Source organism: Hyperolius riggenbachi, chromosome 6 (assembly GCF_040937935.1).
Source record: "Hyperolius riggenbachi isolate aHypRig1 chromosome 6, aHypRig1.pri, whole genome shotgun sequence".
In the NCBI taxonomy this organism is placed as follows: Eukaryota; Metazoa; Chordata; class Amphibia; order Anura; family Hyperoliidae; genus Hyperolius; species Hyperolius riggenbachi.
In genome coordinates, this window is record NC_090651.1 from 3,018,135 (window position 1) to 3,035,634 (window position 17,500).

Sequence of the window (17,500 nt, forward strand, 5' to 3'; positions counted from 1 at the left end):
CTACCATAGAGGCAAAGGAGGCAGCTGCCCCAGGGCCCCAGAGCTTGTAGGGGCCCCCAGTGGCTACAAGAAGAAAAAATTTCAAATCGACCTTATAGTTTTTGAGAAAATCAATTTTAAAGTTTCAAAGGAAAAAAAATACACATTTAAAAACCAGCCGAATTTAATGGCTAATAGCAAATCCACCTTAAATTCTAGAAACCCTAAATTTGCAGGATATGTTAAGGAGATCATTGGGAATAAGAGGAAAAAACTATTTTTCAAAAAATACCTTACAGTTTTTGAGAAAATCGATTTTAAAGTTTCGAAGGAAAAAGTATACTTTTAAATGCGGTAAATGTCACTTTTAGTAGCAAACCTAACGGTAGTGTAATTTTACATGTATCAAAAGAAAGAGCAATAAATTTCCTGACGGGATTTCCAGGGGGTCCATACGCAGCCACAGCGCTTTGGCCAGGGATCGCTATACAGCTGCAATATGGCTGTATGAAGATCCCTGGCATTTTTTTCCTATTTTCCCAATTTTTTATTTTTTTTTTATGTTTAGAGTGTGGGAATTTTTTTTTTTTTTCATTATGTGGGGTCCCCCTCCTGAAACTTTTTAACCCCTTGTCCCCCATGCAGGCTGGGGTAGCCAGAATGTGGAGCTCCGACCGATTGGGGCTTCAAACCCTGACTATACCAGCTGCAAAAAAGGTCCCTTAATGCAGATTTTTGCTCCGGGGTATCTGTTGAGGGGGCCCCCCAGGTTTATTTTGCCCTGGGGCCCCATTGTTGCTTAAACCGGCCCTGATCACACCGCCATGTAATACCACCACTTCCATCCCACGCCAGATACTCAGGAACCACTAGTTCTGCTCAGTCGCAATACAGATCCACCACCGAGCATCTCCAGGGAGAGTCCATCATCCCACACCAGCAAAAATACCGACAGTTCCTCCCCACGCCAGATCCTCAGGAACCCCAGCTCTGCCCGGTCATTATACAAATCCACCACCGTGTGTCTCCAGGGAGACCCCTCATCAGACCGCCAAGAAATAGCACCACTTTCATGCCCACCAGATCCTCAGGAACCCCAGCTCTGCCCAGTCACTATACAGATCCACAACTGAACATATCGAGAGAGCTCCCTCATCATGTCGCCAAAAAATACCGCCACTTCCACGCTGAGCCAAATCCTTAGGAACCCCAGCTGTGCCTGGTCACTATACAGATCCACCATGAAGCATCTCGAGGGACCTCCCTCATCATGCTTTCACACAGCACCAAATACTCAGGAACCCTAGCTCTGGCCCAGTCAATATACAGATCCATAACTGAACTTCAGGGAGCTCCCTCATCAAATCGCCAAAAAATACCGCCATTTCTATCCAGAAACCCAGCTCTGCCTGGTCACTATATAGATCCACCACCAAACATCTCCAGGAATAATATCCTTCATCACACACCAACAATAAATATACCCCCACTTCCATCCCAAACCGAATACTCAGAAACCACAGCCCTGCCTGATCACTATACAGATCCACCACAGGGTGTCTCCAGGCAGATCCCTCATCATCATACACAACCAAGAAATACCGCCACTTCCACCCCACGCTAAATAATCCAAAATGGTAGAACCGTCCACCTCGAAAAAAAGGGGGGTAATTTGATCACATTTCTCACTCCCAAAAAAAACCATTTCATTTTTCTATGACTGATTGTTTTTTATTGAAAATACAGGTGAAATGTTAGTGAATGGTTTATTGCGTTGTGTGTGACCTCCTTTACACAGAGATCTGCCAAACACCTTTTGCTCAAACTATTGCGTCCTTATAAATATCCTTGCTGCAGTTCTGGGAAACGAGGAAGTAATATTGGGAGATGAGGCTATTGCCAAAATCTTGTACATATATTTTACGTGTCTATCTGCAGTTCCTCAGTTACGCCTGCTCTTCTGATTCTCACGCTCCTCCTGACACGTGGTGAAGTCGGGGTGACAATCATCACAGCTCTGCAGATTCCTGAGTCACAAACACCTCACCAAACTAGTATACATCAGATTTACAGGATTTACATGAACACAAAACACACACGGTCATGTGCCAAAATGCTGAACCCCAAATACTGTGTCGTTTTACCAAAGCAGATCTGACCCATCACGGCCTGGACTTCAGGACCAAGCCATACAGTGCTCTCCATGTCAGCCCTCAGTGGAGTATATATGGGAATACAGCAGCCCTCTGAGCTCAGATCCATTCTCAATCCTCAGGAGAGCCTCATTCCTAGTCTAACACCGACACAGATTTACTAAGGTCTCCAAGGCTTGGAACTAGCACTAGAGGCCCCTGGAGGACCTGATTCTGCAAACCTTGGCCTGGATTTATTACGTTTGTCTTATTTTAGCTGAGAATAGTTCACAAGCCTTGGTTCAGTCATTTTGGACCATAGGCAGGGTTGTACATAGCAGTTGTACGTTAATAGCATCATGTGACCTGCAGGGAGAGCGTCCTGTAATGAGACCAAGGGCAATCTCCAATGACTACGGAAATGTCACCCTCAGGTGAGACCACATGACTGCAATCAAATGACCACTCTTTTCTTAAACTCTAACTAATCTTCTCTTCATGGTTTCCTATCACCCAATTGAGGATTGCAAAGGTTTATTACCTAATATGCAGATTTTAATTACTCCAGACCAGCTCTTATGGTCCATTCACTGTATGTTCTTCAGCCTCAGCAGATTGGGGCCCATATATCACCCAATATCTCCTTTAACACAGAAACAAGCAAGCAGAGAGCAGTGAAAAGATTCATCCTCAGCAGTGCTGCTCGGATACCCCTATTCAAAATCCGGATACCCAGATATCCTATCCGGGTCAGATATCCGAGTTCAAACTTTTGCAATCCGAATCGGATATCCGACCCTAGTATCCGGGGTATCCGGGCGGATTCGGATATCTGGATAGAAAAACCGGAAGTGGCCCTTAAATTGCTTTTAAAACGTTTTTTAGGGTAAATGAGGCATGTAGCATAATTTTTTTAAAGGGAAATACTAATTGATGATGTGGGGGCTTAAAATCCCCTCCCCCCCAAAAAATGACTGTCAATTAACATCAGGACTAGGTTCCAGACAGCGGTCGTGCAGCCCACATTGTGTCCATAGTCCAACCGCACAACTGGGACATGACAGTTTTCAGCCAAGACACCTCCAAAAAATTACGCAGTAATTGTGTTTTGGGTTAAATATAGGTGGTATCAGTGGCCTGTGGCACCCTGGCATGGCGGTGGGAGCTGCACAGGCAGCAGGAGCAGGGCAACGCAGCAGCAGCAGGTGTAACGTGTGCCAGGAGCATGCCAGACGTGGCACTTGGCAGTGGCACTTGGCACTTTGCAGGTGGCACTTGGCATGTGGCACTTTGCACTTGGCGCTTTGCACATGGCACTTGGCATGTGGCACTTTGCACTTGGCGCTTTGCACGTGGCAAATGCAAAGTGCAAAGTGCCAAATGCAAATTGCAAAGTGCCAAGAGCAAAGCGCCAAGTGCAAAGAGCTAAGTGCCAAGTGCAAAGTGCCAAATGCAAAGTGCCAAATGCAAAGTGCAACGTGTCAAGTGCAAATTGCCAAGTGCCACGTGCCACGTTACACGTGCCAAGTGCCACGTGCTGAGTTACAGTCAGACAGCAGAGGAGAAGACACTAACTGTCACACTGGCACTGCTCAGCAGCACAGCAGTTCTGCAGTAAGCTGGTCTGTGCACAGGCTCAGCACACACACAGACACATAGCAGCTGCCTGCAGCACACACTCTGTCACACAATGAAATCTAGCTAATTAACAATACAACAATAGTGTAGTGATAGTGAAGGGGTTAATCACTGAACAGCTTTAGGTTTATCACTGTGTACAGCACTTGCTAGGCCAGCAGCACTGGAGCATGTCTCTCAGTGAGCACTGCAGTCACACAGGACGAGATTTCTCATCAGGGCACCCACGGGGGGGGGGGGGGGGGGGGGGGGTTGCTGGCCAGGGTTCCCCTCTGTGATTGGGTGCTAGGGCTTAGGCTGGGAGCCCTCTGATTGGCTCAATGACGTCCTGGACGTCATCTACTTACAGTATCTCAAGATTCGGATATCCGCCAGATATCCCCGGATATCCGGATTGCCAGCCAACTATCTGCAGATAGCTATCCGGATTTGGGCCCGGGTATCCGGAATCCGAATCCGATCAGATAGCTGAAAAAAGGTTGGATATCCGGGTTACCCGGATATCCGGAATCTGGATGAGCAGCACTGATCCTCAGTAAGGCCTGGAACCCACTAGGCGTGCTTTTCTGAGCACTTTGTGATTTGAAAAGCTCTTGCTAATGTAGCTCTATCGGTGTGATCCCACTTGAGCAATGTGATTTTATAAAAATCCCCCATAGCATTACATTAGCAAGAGCTTTTTTCAAATCACTAGTGCTTAGAAAAGGCTGCTAGTGGGTTCCAGGCCTAAGTAATATTTACTTGAGTTTTGGCTTCAGGTTTCTTTCAGCTTGACAATAGTTTGAAGGTCCAGTGATAGACCTCTGCCAAGAAGGTAAATGAGAACAAGTGACCACAACATGGTCCAGAATACAATCTACTGTGTCTAGTTATATTGCAGGATAACATAAATATGAATGGAAAGTCAGCAACCTACCTGGTGGACTCCTTGGATAAAACGCTGACGTAGGAGGTGACAAAGTTCTGGAACTTCCTGTGTTGCTCCTCCCATCTGTCTTCCACCGAATAGTAATTAGGCAGAGGTGCACCAAACAAAATCTCACTGCGTAACAAAGAGCTCTTCAAGTTTTCCGTACTGAGACTCTCATCCACGTACCAATAAAACTCTGGGTGAGTCATTGCCAGTTTCAGAGAACCTACAGGAAGAGGGTAATTATTCTGGAGGAAGATTATAGTGGAGATTATATAAATGTATGCACATAAAGATCAACACCCTCCAAATTGTGACAACAAGGCCTAGCATGGCACCTCACTCCCCCAATGAGATCTCTAAAGTAACTGAGAACAGAAATCACTGGTTGAGTGCCAAGATAAAGGACAAATCACCAATGATGGCAGCCTACAGTTCAACCAAACACCCAGACCTGGTAACAGACATGGTGGGGATGTAGGCAACATTCTTTCTCAAAACTGTTCATTTAGTCCCCTTCCTCCTGCAGGAGCCTTTTGCTTCCCATCCTTCGAAGTCCACTCGATCCGAGTCTACTCCCCCTTTCACCATCAGGTCCAGCCAGTCTTTTCCTAGACCACTTCTTAGCATGGCTTCCTCTCTTCCTGTCCACTAACATTCCCTCAGTTATCATAGGGGACTTCACCACCCCCATTGACACTAACACCTCCTGCGCCTCCAAGTTTCGGTCACTTACTACCTCCGGTAACCTCACACTTGGCCCACCACTGCAACCCATGCTGATGGCCACACACTTGACCTAAACACTAGATGCAGTTCCCTATACAATCTCACTAATTCTTCCCTCCCACTGTCTGATCATAACTCATTCAAATTCTACATCCTTCCATCCAGTCCCTACACATCTCCACGAAACACACTTCTGTACACAAGTTTCTCCTCTAATACTCACCCCTCACTTCTAATGCTCCCCTCTTTCTCCTCTAGTGCTCCCCCCATTTACTTGTCTTGACTTGATGACACTTGTCAAAAGTCAACAGAATGGTGGCACTTACTATAGGAGTAAACAAGGTTACATTTGTTGTAGGAGGGACATAGCCACAGCTGTGAGAGGGCACATGGTGACATTCGCTCTAATATGATTGACGTCTTTTGCAGCACTTTACAGAGTCCACATTCCTGTCAAGCTACTATAAACTGACTACAGGACGACTTACCATGCACATCAGCCAGGTCCTGGCCCATCCCATCATAGTAAATTTTGCCTCCTTTCTCTGTGGGGAAGAAATACGTCAGGAGGGAGCTCGGAGGTGAGCAATAGGAATAAGATCCCAGAGGGAGGTCCTTCAGAACCTCATGAGGCTTCCAACAAAATTCCCGGTAGTGGGGGTGGTCCATGATCTTTCTCTCAATCCTGTGGATGGTCATCAGGCGTTCCTTTGTAAAGATATTATTCTCTGCATCCCCTTTAGCCAAGAAGATGAGCTCAATCCGCCAGTGGGCATGGCTCTGTGTGTTTGGAGTCACGTAAACACCGGAATATTCCTTAAGGGATGCCCCGCGAGGGTGGCGTGATTGGTTCACTGCTGGAGCCAACAGAGTTGAAGGAACAGAGGCTGATACATTAGTCCTCTCTGTGTCATTGTGCCATGGAGAGCTGCGTTTAACCCGTACAGCGCCGCCCTGCTGGGAGGCATTCAGGTGCAGTTGTTGTAGCTGCTCGAAGATCAGCCTCTGCAGAGTCTCTGAGGTGAAGTCTGCCACGTCCCGGCGGTTCCTCCCCCACGTCCCAAACTGAGACTTCAAGGCCAGAGTCAGAGCGTCAAAGCGCTGAGAGGATTCGTGGTTGCGAATCTCGAATGCGTTGTAGGAAATGTCAATGTCTAGGGTTGGGTAATGGAGGAACATGATGATGGAGAGGATGGCGGGGACTAAACAACCCAAGGCCAGTAAAAAAGCAGCACAGTAAACGTTTGTGAAAATCCACCCCACTATATTCCAAAATTCACAAGTAGGAATGGAGTCTCTTAAAGGCTTAGAAGTCCACCGGCAGGAACCGCATACGGGAGTCCTGAAGGTCACTTCCTCGTCTTCATCGTCAAGCCATGCGTCCTGTAACAGGGGGTCATCTGTGTCCATCTTACCTGCAAAACAAAAGAGACTTGCTGGATCACAGGAAATCTGGCTTTTTACAGAATAGAGAAATTTGGCAAGTTCCTCTACATCAGGGGTCTCAAACTCAATTTACTTGGGGGCCGCAGGAGGCAAAGCCAGGATGAGGCTGGGCCGCATAAGGAATTTCACAACTGCGGCGCATCGCCGCCTCTGCCCGCCCCTCTCACTCTTCCTTCACAGAGAGGGGCGGGGAGAGGCGGGGATCCGTGCGGCGATTGACGTCAGGAGGGGCAGAGCTGAAGCTGAAAGCTCTGCCCCTTCCAGGAAATGCCGACGGATTGCACCCCTGGGCGATTTGGGGGCTCTGCAGCCCTCGTTTAGCGGTGGGGATGCGGCGGATTACTTGGGAGCACTGAAGCGAACTATAAGGAAGCTTTTGCCGGCGAGGGCCACAAAATATTGTATCGAGGGCCGCAAATGGCCTGCGGGCCGCGAGTTTGAGACCCCTGCTCTACATTGTGTAAGTAAGTAGAAATTAACCAAAGAAAGAAAGGTGACTGAATAACAGGTTTCATCATACTAGATATTATTGTGGTCTGGACAGGACTGAGAATGACGGATATTTCATGTTAAGGGCTTTACTTCTGACAAAGGAGACCAGAGTTCAAATCTCGGCTCTGCCTGTTCAGTATGCCTGCACCAATTCAGTAAGGACAGTAAGGTTATAAAAGGCGCCCTGGTGTAGTATAAAAGCATCTAAAAACAGTTTAGCCTCAGAGGCTCCCTTTGCTGAATCTTCCAGTCTGGCACTGTTATCGGCCTGAGGAAGCGGGCTCTGACCCACGAAACGCATTGCCTGTGCTGCTAATAAAAACCTTTGTCATTACAAAGATTTTTTCGTCATTGAGGTAAGCTACCTCAAATTTATTTTTCGTTTTAAACTGTTTTTAGATGCTTTTATACTACACCAGGGCACCTCTTATACCCTTATTGTGCTAAGATACCCCCTTACCTCAACCGTTTGAGGGGTGGAGACAGAACACACATGGTTTCTACCACGGCGGATATCTGTCCCCTTTCTTTTACCAAGGACTAGACAATTGTAAAGAGGCGCCCTAATCGTAGATAAAAGCATCTAAAAACAGTTTAAAATTGACAAAAACGTGAGGTAGCTTACCTCAATGACGACAAATCTTTGTAATAAACAAAAGATTTATTATAGCACAGGCAATGCGTTTCGCTGGTCCAAGCCTGCTTCCTCAGGCCTATACAAGTGCCTACATCAGCAAAAACAAGACTCCTCAATATACCAGTACTAGTAGGGTACATACATTTATAACATCAGTGTCACACATGCATTTAGATCATTATATTGTTTAACATTTGGGATACCATAGCTCCTGGCACTTAGAAGCGCCAAGAGCCATAATAGCCTGAGGAAGCGGGCTTGGACCAGGGAAACGCGTTGCCTGTGCTATAATAAATCTTTTGTTTATTACAAAGATTTGTCGTCATTGAGGTAAGCTACTTCACGTTTTTGTCAAATTTAAACTGTTTTTAGATGCTTTTATCTACGATTAGGGCGTTTCTTTACAATTGTCTAGTGCATCTTGTACCCCCAGACGTGTCCCGTTTGAGGGGTGGAGACAGACCACGCGTGGTGTACACCACGGAGGACACCTGTCCCCCTTTTTTCCCAAGGAGTGCGACCGCATCCAGGTCCTCGGTGACCTCCCCGAGTGGGGTCGGGTTTATTGTCTCCACCTGTCTCCTGCGGTCGGTTGCCCCCCCCCCCCCCCCCCTTTGTGAGTAGATCTTTACTTACTACAATTACCCGATTGTATTGACGTACTGCACCATTGGGCTCCCCGTTTTTGTTCCCTGTGTCCTTTTTTAGAAGGTGTCCTGACACCCACTTCTTTTACCAAGGAGAGCGACCGCCTCCAGGTCCCCAGTGACCACCCCGAGTGGAGTCGGGTTTGTTGTCTCCACCTGCTTCCTGTGGTCGGTTGCTCCCCTGTAACCCACCTTTGTGAGTAGCGTCTTACTTTCTACTATCCCAATTTGTTTCTGACATACTACACTATTGGGGCCCCGCTTTTGTATCCTGTATCTTTTCACCAGAGGGTGCTTGCGACACCCACATCCCACTACATAAATTCAGTAAGGAGTTCTTAGGCTAAACTCCTGAACACTGCTACTGCTTACCGAGCTACGCCCTAGTGGCTGCAGCTCAGCGGCTTCGAGTCCACTAGGAGAAAAGCATCATTTGAAAGTTGGAATTATTATTATTAATATTGATATTACTACATTCCAATCTGTGTGACTGACTGAGAACGACCAGGACTGAAAGGAGCCTTTAAACACTCTAATTCATGGCATACAGGTTCTGATTCTACGGCCCAGACAAGCAGAAGACTATGAAGCAGAAGAGCAAACAGAGGAGATACTGCAATCAGCCTCCAGACTCTTACTAGAAGAGTAATGGTTTCTTACAGCAAAAGGGATTACAACTTCCTGTATCTCTTCGAGGTGTCCAAAGATCCATAATACATCTCTTGACAGATAAAGATTCACGCCCTGGAGCTTGTGTGATTAACAGAGGCGTAGCTAGAGTTTTCAGCGCCCGGTGACAGACAGTTTTCATGAATTCCCCCCCCCCCTGTACCCTGGACAAAATGGGTGTGGCCACAGAATGTGGTCGTAGTCATGGGTGGAGTCAAATGTTATTAAAATAGCCATATGTGCCCCCTTACCCTTTCAGAAAGCCAGATGTGCCCCTGTTCCCCCAACCAGATGTGCCCCCCCCCCCCCCCCCCCTTTAAATACCCTTTTTCTGCAGCTAACGCTTCTGTGCTCCTCTGCAGGGGAAGGGAGAGCATCAGGAGCACTTTGAGCAGCCAGCGAGCCGCCTCTCACGCACGTGGAGGTGCAGGGCCGTCCTGAGCCCCCTCACAGTGCTGCGCCCAGGGACACATGGCTCCGCTCGCCCCCCCCATAGCTACGCCACTGATAATTAAATACAGCATAAAGACCATAAAATAGCATATGACAACACAACACAAATTAACCTGAAATGAAACTGCCCATTGCCCGGGCCTCCTGTGTGGATGGTGGTTGTTGGCTGCAGTTGGTCATTATCCTGGCAGAGGGGAGGAGATCTCCATGGTGATAGCCAGTTATAATGATGATGCATCTTAGATAACAACACTGAGTACAATAGAAGCAAGTCTCCAGATCACTCTCCTTATCAATAAGTTACATTATTTTAATTCGTATTGTGTCTAATATTATTTTTTTAAAGAGGCCCTGTTGTGACATATAGTAAAATGTAGTAAATGATTCAGGATATCCACTTTGTGGTTATTTTACTAATTTCAGCATCAGAGACACTTCCTGTATCTATAGATTGCTGTATATTGGTATGTAGCACCACCCTCCCAGTGATGTCACACCTTAGGCTGATAGGTATGTGGAGTTCTCCTCCCAGTGCATTCTGGGAGACCAGCATACTTTCACTGGAAAACTGGTGAGAACAGAGTGTTGGCACCGCAGCGCAGCATGGAGGACTGCAACCGGAGCTCACAGGATCAGCAGGATCAACAAAGATCCAAACCTTGCCTGCTCACACCAGAGAGGCTAAAGAGGAACGCCAGTGAAAATAATGTCATAAAAAATATGCTTCATTTGTACGACTATCATGTATAAATGATTTAGTCAGTGTTTGCTCATTGTAAAATCTTTCCTCTCCCTGATTTACATTCTGACATTTATCACATGGTGACATTTTTACTGCTGGCAGGTGATGTCAGTGGAAGTAGCTGCTGCTTTCTTTTTTGGCAGTTGGAAACAGCTGTTATTTCCCACAATGCAACAAGGCTCCCACAGTGTGATGTCAGAACCATGGTCCTGACATCACATTATGGGAGGGGTTTCACCACAATATCAGCCATACAGCGCCCCCTGATGATCTGTTTGTGAAAAGGAAAAGATTCCTCATGGAAAAGGGGGTATCAGCTACTGACTGGGAAGAAGTGCAATTCTTGGTGACAGTTTCTCTTTAAATTCCAACAGTAGAAAAAGATGAAGAGTCGACACTGCAATCAGCTGGATTTACTCATAGCACAGAAGTGCATCAGCATAAAGCTCAGTGTGGTAGGAGCCTAGTGCGGCAACACAAAGCAGGTGCAAATACCCATTCCCTGCACTCACTGTCCCAATGATTGCCCATCAGGACCGGTATTTGCACCTGCTTTGTGTTGCCGCACTAGGCTCGTACCGCTGATTTCTATGCTGATGCACTTCTGTGCTATGAATAAATCCAGCTGATTGCAGTGCCGACTCTTCATCTTTTTCTACTGTTGGAATTATTTTCACTGGCCTTAAAATTCTCAGAAACAAACATTCCGCAGAGATGCACCTGACAGGGCTAAAGAAGTGGCCACCTGTGATAAATGTCAGAATGTAAATCAGGGAGAGGAAAGATTTTACGATGGGCAATCACTGACTAAATACGTTATTTTCACTATAGTTCCTGTTTATATGAATGTCAGCAATGACTGTCCTGGAAAGCAAAACAAGAAACCGAGAGCCCAATCTGGTGTAGTAGTTTCAGTGGGTCTGAATGTATTTTAGATAGATGAGATTATACTCACTAGTGTGGGTCACCCCACAGGCGACCACTGGACAGGCAGGTGGGGAGAATTATGACCTGACCCCACTCAGGTTTAAAGAAGTCGCTCTCTGTATAAAAGAAGGATGGGGATACAGGCCTCCACTAAGGGTGGACTAGATCAGTGATAACACAGGGATAACAGAGGCGCCAACACAGGATAAAATGTGTAAAAACAGTGTAGGAAGGGAATGGGTGGATTCACCTCCCTCAAGTACGTAAATGACCAGGCAATGTAAGCCGTTTATAAACACAACCAAAACATTTACTTAAAACAATTCTCCAGATATGATGCAACGCGTTTCACGGGCCAATCATCCCACTTCATCAGGCAATTGAACAGGGAGAACTCAATTGAAGGTCTATAACTCTACTAGAGCGCCTCTGTCGTAAAATGTGTGGAGTAAAACCCACACATTTTATTTGCCAATTTGACACAATTATTGCAATGTTTAAAATATTTCCCTAGTACAATGTATGGTGGCATTATTTTATTTAGAAATAAAGGTGCATTTTTTTTCATTTTTGTGTCCATTACTAATTACAAGCCCATCATTTAAAAAAAATAACAGTAATATACCATCTTGACATACATATTAAAAAATGTTAAGTCCCTAAGGTACCGTAACTATTTATGTATTTTATTTTTTAACGTCATTTTTTTTTTACAACAATGTTTTTTTGGGTAACTATGGGAAAGTGTGGGAGGTAAGGGGCTAATTTTAAATGTAAGTGTAGGTCTTCTTATTAAAAAAAAAATGTATGAAGGTGTAATTTTACTATTTGGCCACAAGATGTCCTCGTGAATTACTTGCCTGTAGGTACCATTAGTACGCAAACAAGAAGTAATGCATGGACACGTTACTTCCATAATTAAAATGACCTTATTGATGCCGGCAATCACTGACATAGGGATTTAGATTAATGAATGCAAACTGCGTTCCCATTCATTCAGCTCCCCTATGACGATCGGCGGTGAGAACGCATGCGGGAATGAGCGGCGGCAATAGACTAATATCTAAGTCCCTTGGGCTTCAGATGAAGTCCTGCAGGGTGTCGATATACTGCACGCTGAGCAGAAAGTAGTTAAGCAATGTTACACAAAATGGTGATGTGACAATATAGGGATAGATATAGCAGACGAGTCACTGAGTCCATAGGGTGGCGCAGAAGACCACACAGGGAGGAGGGCCCTGGCAAATAGACTTACAATCTAAGGGGAGGGATCACATAATAAGGGTGGTGTAAGTCCAAGGGAGGGGGTGGAGCTATAAAGGTGGGTAAGCGATAATGAACAGATGGGTCTTTAAAGTGGAGCTGAACTCTTGCACAGGACAGAAGGAAAACGTAGAGGAATGCACCCTGAATGTATTCAGAGAGTTTAGCCTGTTTAATTCCCCCTTATTTGTGTCTAATCACAAGCTGTAATTTGATCTCTCCCCTGTGTCACCTGACTGCCATGGCAGAGATGGGAGATTAGCTCATATGAAAGCACAGGATGTTAACAATATGTCTGCTACCATGAAAGCAGGAAGTAAACACACTGCAGATTTATTTTAGGATTTGTATCAGCTGTAACAAAGAAACATTTTTGTTCAAAGATTATTATGCTGTTGCTTATCTTTTACAGCAGGGAGGAAGTCCTGAGGTCAGGTCCGCTTAAAGGCCTTCTTGGATGAGTGGAAGGTGGTGGAGAGCCTGATGGGGGAGGGAGTTCCATAGAGTAGGGGCTGCTCTGGAGAAGTCCTGGAGCCTCGCCAGTGAGCACGTGTGTGTGCTCTGTGCACGGCAAATATACAGGGATTCAGTGTAACAAGGCTTATGGCGGTTTCTATACTGGGATTTTGCCTTTACTCTCCAGGATAGCTTGTAGCTGTTGAATGAAGCCATAGATGTCTGCTAGACGGTTGTGACATGCAGGCGTTTGTGCGCACTGTCATAGCATTTATTGTACAAATATGAAAATGGCTGCGGCTGAGTAAAGAGGGATGACAGATGATGAACGCGGGAGACGGCTGTCAGCGGCGGCTTCTGAGTGCGGCTGACATGGAGTCAGTCTCGCATAGCGTCAGCGTAATTGGTCTCGCAGGCTCCGGGTTCGATACGTCTGACAGTCGTGTATGGAAGAGTGGCAGATTTCTGTCTCTGAAGATATGGGCTTGTCTGTGGGGTTATCCAGCCCCCCTGTGAATCGCTATCTTCCTGTGTATCATCTGAACTAATCAATAAACCATCGTCTGCCCAGGCCGCGTGTGACAAATCAGCGCCGCGCGGATAAAGGCGGACGGTATAATTCCGAGCGACAGCAAAGCTCTAACAAGCTTCTCCAGCTCTCCGGGGCTCAGAACTCATCTACATTGTGATTCACACAATCCCACTTCCTGTGTGGAGAGAAGCTGTCTCCAGGACGCACTATATGCAGGGCCGGGGTTGTACTCGCCCAAGGCCACTGTCACCAGCCGTCCTCCTTCAGTATAGGTAGTGAGATGACCCCTCCCTCTTCCCTCTAGTATAGGTAGCATGATGACCCCACCCAAATATAGGTAGCCAGATGCTTGCAAGCTTGCAAATGCTGCACCAGTTTAGTCTGCTGCTTCGGTGCCCTTGCTCCTCTGGTGCCCTAGGCCATGGCCTAAGCGGCCTTGGCCTAAATCCGGCCCTGACTATACGGTCAGCACTGCTCGCCATACGATACGTTCATCGTTGTTATATGCCTGGTACACCCCATGCAATTTCTCACCCGATAAATGGTCCAATACATCATTTCCGACAAGTACAATATGATTTCTGATTTTATTTTTGACTGATTTTGTATAGAAGTGATCGGAAAATCGATCAGAAAAACAATCGGAAGTCAGGTTGGACCTGTTGGTAATTATCTATTGGACCATTTATCTGGCAAGAAATTGCATGGTGTGTACCAGGCAATAGATTGTATGTCCAGCTGCAGATAATCTACGGGGTCTGCCAGTAATACGTAAGCCTTGGCAAAGGCTTACATGTCTGCAGATGTGTGTCACTGATACACACTGACACCGCATACACTGGCATACGCTGATACACCGACACCGCATACACTGGCATACACTGATACACCGACACCGCATACACTGGCATACACTGATACACACTGACACTGCATACACAGGCATACACTGATACACCGACACCGCATACACTGGCATACACTGATACACACTGACACTGCATACACTGGCATACACTGATACACCGACACCGCATACACTGGCATACGCTGATACACCGACACCGCATACACAGGCATACACTGATACACCGACACCGCATACACAGGCATACACTGATACACACTGACACTGCATACACTGGCATACACTGATACACCGACACCGCATACACTGGCATACACTGATACACCGACACCGCATACACTGGCATACACTGATACACACTGACACTGCATACACAGGCATACACTGATACACACTGACACCGCATACACAGGCATACACTGATACACCGACACCGCATACACAGGCATACACTGATACACCGACACCGCATACACAGGCATACACTGATACACCGACACTGCATACACTGGCATACACTGATACACCGACACCGCATACACTGGCATACACTGATACACCGACACCGCATACACTGGCATACACTGATACACACTGACACTGCATACACAGGCATACACTGATACACCGACACCGCATACACTGGCATACACTGATACACCGACACCGCATACACAGGCATACACTGATACACCGACACCGCATACACTGGCATACACTGATACACCGACACCGCATACACTGGCATACACTGATACACCGACACCGCATACACTGGCATACGCTGATACACCGACACCGCATACACAGGCATACACTGATACACCGACACTGCATACACTGGCATACACTGATACACCGACACCGCATACACTGGCATACACTGATACACCGACACCGCATACACTGGCATACACTGATACACCGACACCGCATACACTGGCATACACTGATACACCGACACCGCATACACAGGCATACACTGATACACACTGACACTGCATACACTGGCATACACTGATACACCGACACCGCATACACTGGCATACACTGATACACACTGACACTGCATACACAGGCATACACTGATACACACTGACACTGCATACACAGGCATACACTGATACACACTGACACCGCATACACTGGCATACGCTGATACCAGTGGATTAGCAATAGGGGGTGCAGAGGTAGTGACCACATCGGGGCCCCAAGGGGCCTCCCAACTACAGTATTAGCCCTCTATTGGTCCTGTGCTGATAATAATCCCTTCTATGGATGCTTTGAATAGCGGTAATCAGTAACACGCTGCTCCCCATCCCCTTCTTGCACCTCTGACACTGTAGTTGCCATTGGCAGGGATTGCTATGTATAGAGTGCTTGGGGGTAATCAGTAACAAGCTGCTCCCCATCCCCTTCTTGTACCTCTGACACTGTAGTTGCCATTGGCAGGGATTGCTATGTATAGAGTGCTTGGGGGTAATCAGTAACAAGCTGTTCCCCATCCTCTTCTTACACCTCTGACACTGTAGTTGCCATTGGCAGGGATTGCTATGTATAGAGTGCTTGGGGGTAATCAGTAACAAGCTGCTCCCCATCCCCTTCTTGCACCTCTGACACTGTAGTTGCCATTGGCAGGGATTGCTATGTATAGAGTGCTTGGGGGTAATCAGTAACAAGCTGCTCCCCATCCCCTTCTTGTACCTCTGACACTGTAGCTGCCATTGGCAGGGATTGCTATGTATAGAGTGCTTGGGGGTAATCAGTAACAAGCTGTTCCCCATCCCCTTCTTACACCTCTGACACTGTAGTTGCCATTGGCAGGGATTGCTATGTATAGAGTGCTTGGGGGTAATCAGTAACAAGCTGTTCCCCATCCCCTTCTTGTACCTCTGACACTGTAGTTGCCATTGGCAGGGATTGCTATGTATAGAGTGCTTGGGGGTAATCAGTAACAAGCTGCTCCCCATCCCCTTCTTGCTCCTCTGACACTGTAGTTGCCATTGGCAGGGATTGCTATGTATAGAGTGCTTGGGGGGTAATCAGTAACAAGCTGCTCCCCATCCCCTTCTTGCACCTCTGACACTGTGGTTGCCATTGGCAGGGATTGCTATGTATAGAGTGCTTGGGGGTAATCAGTAACAAGCTGTTCCCCATCCCCTTCTTGTACCTCTGACACTGTAGTTGCCATTGGCAGGGATTGCTATGTATAGAGTGCTTGGGGGGTAATCAGTAACAAGCTGCTCCCCATCTCCTTCTTGTACCTCTGACACTGTAGTTGCCATTGGCAGGGATTGCTATGTATAGAGTGCTTGGGGGTAATCAGTAACAAGCTGTTCCCCATCCCCTTCTTGTACCTCTGACACTGTAGTTGCCATTGGCAGGGATTGCTATGTATAGAGTGCTTGGGGGTAATCAGTAACAAGCTGTTCCCCATCCCCTTCTTGTACCTCTGACACTGTAGTTGCCATTGGCAGGGATTGCTATGTATAGAGTGCTTGGGGGTAATCAGTAACAAGCTGCTCCCCATCCCCTTCTTGCTCCTCTGACACTGTAGTTGCCATTGGCAGGGATTGCTATGTATAGAGTGCTTGGGGGGTAATCAGTAACAAGCTGCTCCCCATCCCCTTCTTGCACCTCTGACACTGTGGTTGCCATTGGCAGGGATTGCTATGTATAGAGGGCTTGGGGGTAATCAGTAACAAGCTGTTCCCCATCCCCTTCTTGCACCTCTGACACTGTAGTTGCCATTGGCAGGGATTGCTATGTATAGAGTGCTTGGGGGTAATCCGTAACAAGCTGCTCCCCATCCCCTTCTTGCACCTCTGACACTGTAGTTGCCATTGGCAGGTTTTGGTGCGTCGTATCAATTGTTATGTACGGTACGGAGTGCTTGGGGGGTCAAATGTAAAACTTGCACTGGGGCCCACAACCCCTTAGCTACGCCACTGACTGATACTACACCCCATACACATGCAGG

General features: G+C 46.9%; 1 protein-coding gene across 6 annotated transcripts in view; it reads right to left on the minus strand.

The window, feature by feature from the left end:
- DISP3 (dispatched RND transporter family member 3) overlaps positions 1-17,500 on the minus strand; it is a 308,406-nt gene that overhangs the window by 179,538 nt on the left and 111,368 nt on the right. For 4 of the 6 annotated variants that reach the window (XM_068242369.1, XM_068242368.1, XM_068242370.1 and 1 more), the window contains exons 1-3: positions 9,846-9,908; positions 5,877-6,803; positions 4,666-4,885 (exon numbers count right to left, since the gene is read on the minus strand). In XM_068242369.1, coding sequence (XP_068098470.1) covers positions 4,666-4,885; positions 5,877-6,803; positions 9,846-9,864 — 1,166 coding nt within the window. In that variant the 5' untranslated portion in view covers positions 9,865-9,908. Of the gene's footprint in view, positions 1-4,665; positions 4,886-5,876; positions 6,804-9,845; positions 9,909-17,500 lie in introns of those variants that run through there. The other 2 variants (XM_068242367.1, XM_068242366.1) reach the window with 1 other exon arrangement.